Genomic DNA, 6,260 nt, shown 5'->3' with positions numbered 1-6,260 from the left:
AACGCCCCTGCAGTTCCACAATTGAATGTTAGGGGACTGAAACTTGCCCCACTTTGTCATGACACTAAAAGCTATCTACCAGCCAAATGTCACGACCATATCATGTACGGGACAAGAGATACATTGAAAAAACTGCTATGATAGAATATTCTCATTAATTATGCAAATGTTCTCCTATTTTGCATAATTAATATTTTATCTTGTACAACATTGTCTAAGGTACCTACATACCAAAAATCATGAAAATCCGTTGTTCCCTTCTTGAGTTATCCTCGTCAGAAGTTTTTGACAAAAATGCCCCTGCTATCCCAAAACTAGACGCTAGGGGGCCCAAACTTATGTCAATTTTTCCTGAGCACAAGAGCTATATAATACTTAAAAATCTTGACCATAGCATGTTCAGAACACAGAGATAGCAAAACCGGAAGTTGCGCTGCAGTACCAAGGTCACACACCAGGGGGCCCAAAATTGACCTTGACCTTCGTCTTCCCAACCCCTACCCACATACCAAATATCATCGTAGTCCATCAAGAGGTTCTCAAGTTATGCTGACCACAAATATGCGGACACACAGACACACACACAAACACACACACAAACACACACACAAACACACACACAGACACACTCAAATCCTGAATAAAGTGTTGGAATTGAATCAGAAGGAAGTCCTATAGAAATATAGTAACATTACGAACTGAAACTCGATATCCCATGGTCGCCTAGAGGCACTTTATCACCAATTTGCATATATATTAGGGAAGTCTTAGTAAACAAGCAACTAAGACAGTACCTTAAACTATAGCTACACTACACATTGTCCTAACAGTGTATTTTGTCAAAAGCTTTGACACGTTTTTGTCGCCAATCACCATTGATCAGAACCAGTATCCAGGGATCAAAGATCAGTGATAGTTGGTCCCCTTTCATGGAAACAACCATTATTGAAAATGTATAAAGAGTATTTGCGAACTAATCACAACTGAACTTCAACTTCGACTTTACCCTGAGCAAGTCACACTTATATTGATGTTTTTATTTGATTTAAAATCCTTGGTTGCCACTTAACTGCATGAATACATACCGTTGCACATGTGGCCTTTATTATCTCTTTTGAACTAGATACCATTTCAAAGAGTCGAAATCAAAGTCAAACCTGCCTAAGCGACTTCCTCTTCTCAGCGACATCCTGGCCATTGCGACCGCTTTTTCTCTGTCCAGAAAATTTTCCCCAATGACGTAAGCATTAACCGACCTTTTCTCAACGACCACCCGGCCAACGCGATCGCGACCGCACCTTGAGGTTTCATCGATTTTCGATGACAACTAGCGCGATTTTTTGCCAAAATCGGCTAGTTTCACCGCACTCACTCTCTGCCCCAAGGCTATCTACCACTTAAAAATCATGACCACAGCATGTCCAGAACACGACGTGTCAAAATTAAATGTTTTGCTACAGTACCTTAGGCAGCCACTAGGGGGCCCATTATCGAACTTGAGCTTTGTTTTCCTGACCCCCACCCACCTACTAAATATCATCAGGATCCATTTAAGGGTTGTCGAGTTATGCTGTTCATGAAAATATAACCTCGGCGAAGGTAAAAATCATAAATGCATGAATTTATGTATACTATCACGGACGCACACACGCGCAAACATTTAGATACATGAATGCACACACAAATTTCCATGCATAAAGGCACATGCGCGCGTGGACACAAGCATACTCAAACACACACACACACAAACACACACACACACAAACACACACACACACACACACAGACACACACAAACACACACACATACACAGACACACACACACACACACACACAAACACACACACACACAGACACACACACACACACAGACACAGACACACAAACACACACACACAAACACACACACACACACACACACACACATACACAGACACACACACACACATACTCACTGTCACACACACACACACACACAAACACACAAACACACACAGACACACACACACACACACACACTCAGACACACACACACACACACACATACACACTGTCACACACACACATACACACTGTCACACACACACACACAGACACACAGACACACACACACACAGACACACACGTTACATGAAATGGTTTATCTTGCATGTTTTTCCCGAAAGCTGACAGAATGCCAGAAAGGCCCTATATGTCTGTTTGGCAATACAAGTTGCAGGTTGCTTTGTCAGCTTTAGTTTGTCCAAAATAACATCATGCTGGCAGTTCGTTTCTTCCTTATTGTATCCGCCAGAAGCTTCCGGAAAGAGAATGGAGTTTTAGAGATAAGAAGTTCAACTGCTGACTGGCATATCTATATTAGTTGTGGTTTCCTTACGGGATGTTTATGTTATTTTGACTTGGTCACGTTTACTCGAGATACGTAGGCCTCACATACACAGAGGCCACACCAACCATTTCCATGGTTTGATATAGGATTGAACAAGAAAACAAGTTATTTTGAAAAGGTAAGGTTGGAGGAAAACTTGCATTTCATCCTGAAAGTAGTAGGTACGCATGGTACAGACTTAACCTTCAGGCGCCAATTTTACGTTCATCTGTCAGTTAGCATTGTTTATTTTTCTAATTCGGGAAACAGAAAATTAATGTGTCATCTAATGAGTAAAAAAAGTCTCCTATCGAGTGGATGACTTTGTTTCTAAGTCTCTTCCAAACCTGATCGTTCTACGGGTTAAAGGCCTCCCGGTGTTTCCGCATCAGGCAGTTTATATCTGGTGTTACAGTAATCCATGCTTTGTCGGTCGAGTTCAATTTGAGTCAGATTTGGTGGGGGAGGAAGTGATTTACGTGCCGGGTTCGGGTTCGGTAGAAAGCGGCAGTGTTTCCCTGGGTGTCCTGGGAAGTGTACACCTCTTGCCAACTGTGTTTAGTAATCCACATCCCAAAGGCTCTAATGTCGGAGTCATTTAGCCGTCTTAACCCTGGATAATGTTGTTTTCCAGACCTAGGTACAACTACAATCCTTCTGACTCGCTGTAAGTTCTTACGCCCTCGCGACCCATTCGGTCTTCCTCTCATCTCTCACCATTTTAATGTTCATATTTGCATCAATGGTGAAGCAGTGTTTATCCCAAAATTTAAAATCGCGTGAGATCGCGTAGCGTAGCGGCAGTTTGTTTGGCTCGGGACCGAGAGGTCTAGAGTTCGAATCCGGTCGCTTGTCACCTATCTTGTGCCCTTAGGAAAGGCACTTAACACGATATTCCTCACTTTACTAAGGTGAAAATGAGTACCTAGCTTTGGCTAGGGCCGTCCCTCGGATAGGAGGTTAAATGGAGTTCCCGTGTTTGGGCAGCCACACCTCGAGCACGTTAAAGAACCCGCCACATGTGCGATGGTGCAGTGTGAGTGGTTAAAAAAACCTACAGTCCCTGGCCGCACCTGGGGCAATTACTGTCGTATTGAGGTCATTAGGGCTGTGTAAAGGCTGCCATTTTAGACCCTTGCGACTTAGCCCCGTCTATTGTAATCTACTCGCAATTCAGCCCCCGGCTGCGAAGAGAGAGTAGTCGGCCCCAAACAAACAAACAAAAAACAAACAAACAAAAAGTTATAATACTGAAGTTACAAAAATTAAACTCATGGACTACTTTAGTAAAGAAAATTTACTGATTATATTGTAACAGTTGTTGCATTTTCAGATGACACCATACTGCAGCATTGACGAGTCCGTACGCTTGTGGGTCATAGTTAGCCATCTATTGTTGAATGTGTATTGTGGAATTCTGGGATAGTACTAGTTCCACCACCGGGTATAACAATAACGGTTATACATAGTATAAATAGAAAATTACAAGCTTTTGGTGTCGTCACGTATTATCAATTACAAGCATACATGTCAGATTGATATGTACTTATATCTCGTATTAACCAATCCTGTCGGCAGAACTCCCCAGGAACTCGGCTCTTAACGTTTCCGCCACACAAAATGGATAAAGGTGACCATGATTCAGCGGGGGGACCAGGCGGCCGCGGTGCCCGCTGCAGCTTCGTCCGCTCCCACCGTTTCCACATCGTCGTCGGTATTGCCGTGCTGCTTAGTCTGGTCACCGTAGGACTTGTCTGTCTGACAATCATCAGAGAGACGAGTCCCACATCACCTGACAGGACTACAGGTGAGATGGTTTTCAGTTCTTTTGGGGGCTATTGGGGATGGTGAGTTTGGCAACATCATTAGCATAAAAATGTGGCAATGAAAAATCATTGCCGTGGCGACGGCTTTAGTTTTATGTGTTACGTGTACGTTTGTTGGTTTTGGTGTGTTTAGTATCTGTGTTGTATCCTTTGACCTAGCTATACATAAAATGTTTAGAACATGTATACAATATATTTTTGTGATACTATATCAGATTCTTTTCAACAGTATCAAATTTTCTTGTCTCTAAATTATGAACGATAATAATATCAGATTCTATGTGTGGTTCGTTGTCTATTAAGATGCGGATGCATTGTTTCTGGAACGTAGATTTTGATACTGTGATATCGAATACTTGATGTGTTTACTGTCTCCAAACTTAGAATAGGTTGTGCCTTGTCCTTTATCAAAATACGAACTAACCGCCATGGAATGCTAGATGTGATGATTTGAGTTTGCCGCTCTGTATAGCATCTGATGATGTGTCGCTCCCCAGGATATAACGTCATATAGTAAAACTCTGCTGCAATATTTCACAATGTCAGGTACAACAGAGCACATGGAACATCAATTAGTGTCATTATATTTTCACAGTCATTACTGCAAGCTTTCTCAATGTGTTCGCTTGAACTAAAACATTTTCCACATCAGTTGATAAGAGTATATTTATAGATACTGACTTAAGTCATTGCGATAACAGATGTTGCATATTCTATTAAACCTTTCCCCGCTCATTAGAAGACCTTGGCTCCCGTAACAACAGTAAGCCATTCCTCTTGGTGGCTGACTATGGAACAGAAAATGAAGCCGGCGCCATTCTACAAGTTGACATTACTTCCGGGTCAATGGTCAAGCTTCCACTGGATGTGGACTCGCCAAGGGCCCTGGACTACGACCCGCTCACCGACTACGTGTACTGGTCAGAAAAGGACGGCTACATCAAACGAGCTTGTCGTGATGGAAGTGGCATGGAGACCATCATAGATCTCATAGGTACCGATTTCCGTAAGTTGTAAATTATCAGCATCTTTCTTCAGTTCAAAGTAAGTAGCATGCATTACAAAATGCTATACCTCATTTTCGGTCTGACAAATTACAAAGCCGTATTCAAAACAGCTTTAAGAAAGCTGAGACCAAATGATCTCAGCAGATCCAAAGATCTATCTCTTTGTTCTTTTGTTATGTAGGAAAATGCGAAATCTTTAATTAAGATATCATTCTAGAAAAGAATGATAAAAGTTGCGAAAACGGGCGTAGGACACAGGAGCCGGATCCTTACATCTGCTTTAAGATTATCTTTATACCGTTTGAAAAGTGATATAATTCTTACATCTGCTCGGAGATTAGTATTCAATAAATGTTAACAGAAAGAGGTTGGCTGCATGGTGGTCTTAGTTACGCGTTTCTGTGTACTGGCATGGGCTGTGAGAAGTACCTATCTATCGGTAAAAACCCGACATCATTGGAAAAACTATCCTTGAGTACTATGATATTGTTATGGTCTTTCCCAAGTATCAGGATCATCCACGATTAAGATCGTATTAACTTAACTGCGCACTTTGATACATTTATTGTTATTCATACCGGGATTAATTACCAAATAATATCCTCATACCTTTTTTAGCAACTATCTCGGGCCTGGCATTGGATCGCGCTGGGGAGAATATCTACTGGTCTTGCCACTACATCCTTCTTGCAAAGAATATCTCTATTCGGTTGAATATCTCTGTAGCAAAGACGGACGGATCGTCCGCCAGGACACTTCTGACGTCACCGGTCACATGGACCACACCCGACCTCGTCCTGGACCCCAGGAATGGGTGAGTAGAATGCAGTTCATCACAAACAACCAGGCGATTTACACAACTGTTGTTAGTGACAGAGCTTCTCATGGTGAATACTTTCCGTCTCGATCACCCCGGCTGAAGTGGTAACAGACTGAGTGTAAAAGTTCGTTGGAAAACTGTGAGACATGTCCTACCCGGGCTGTGATGGCCCTTGACCTGCGTTTTTCTCCAGGCGCACACAGATAGGTTTGTACTAGGGCTGGGTATCGGTGCAGCG

The 6,260-nt window shown here is 42.4% G+C and overlaps 1 protein-coding gene across 1 annotated transcript; it reads left to right on the top strand.

Annotated features, from left to right (window-relative positions):
• The first annotated feature begins 3,949 nt into the window (after positions 1-3,949).
• On the top strand, positions 3,950-6,020 carry LOC118422355. Its single transcript, XM_035829875.1, has 3 exons — positions 3,950-4,176; positions 4,935-5,201; positions 5,929-6,020. The coding sequence occupies exons 1-3, from the start codon at positions 3,990-3,992 to the stop codon at positions 6,018-6,020; spliced, it is 546 nt and encodes a 181-aa protein (XP_035685768.1). The 5' UTR covers positions 3,950-3,989.
• The last annotated feature ends 240 nt before the right edge of the window (positions 6,021-6,260 follow it).

Source organism: Branchiostoma floridae, chromosome 9 (assembly GCF_000003815.2).
Source record: "Branchiostoma floridae strain S238N-H82 chromosome 9, Bfl_VNyyK, whole genome shotgun sequence".
In the NCBI taxonomy this organism is placed as follows: Eukaryota; Metazoa; Chordata; class Leptocardii; order Amphioxiformes; family Branchiostomatidae; genus Branchiostoma; species Branchiostoma floridae.
This window is presented reverse-complemented; position numbering and strand designations above follow the sequence as displayed.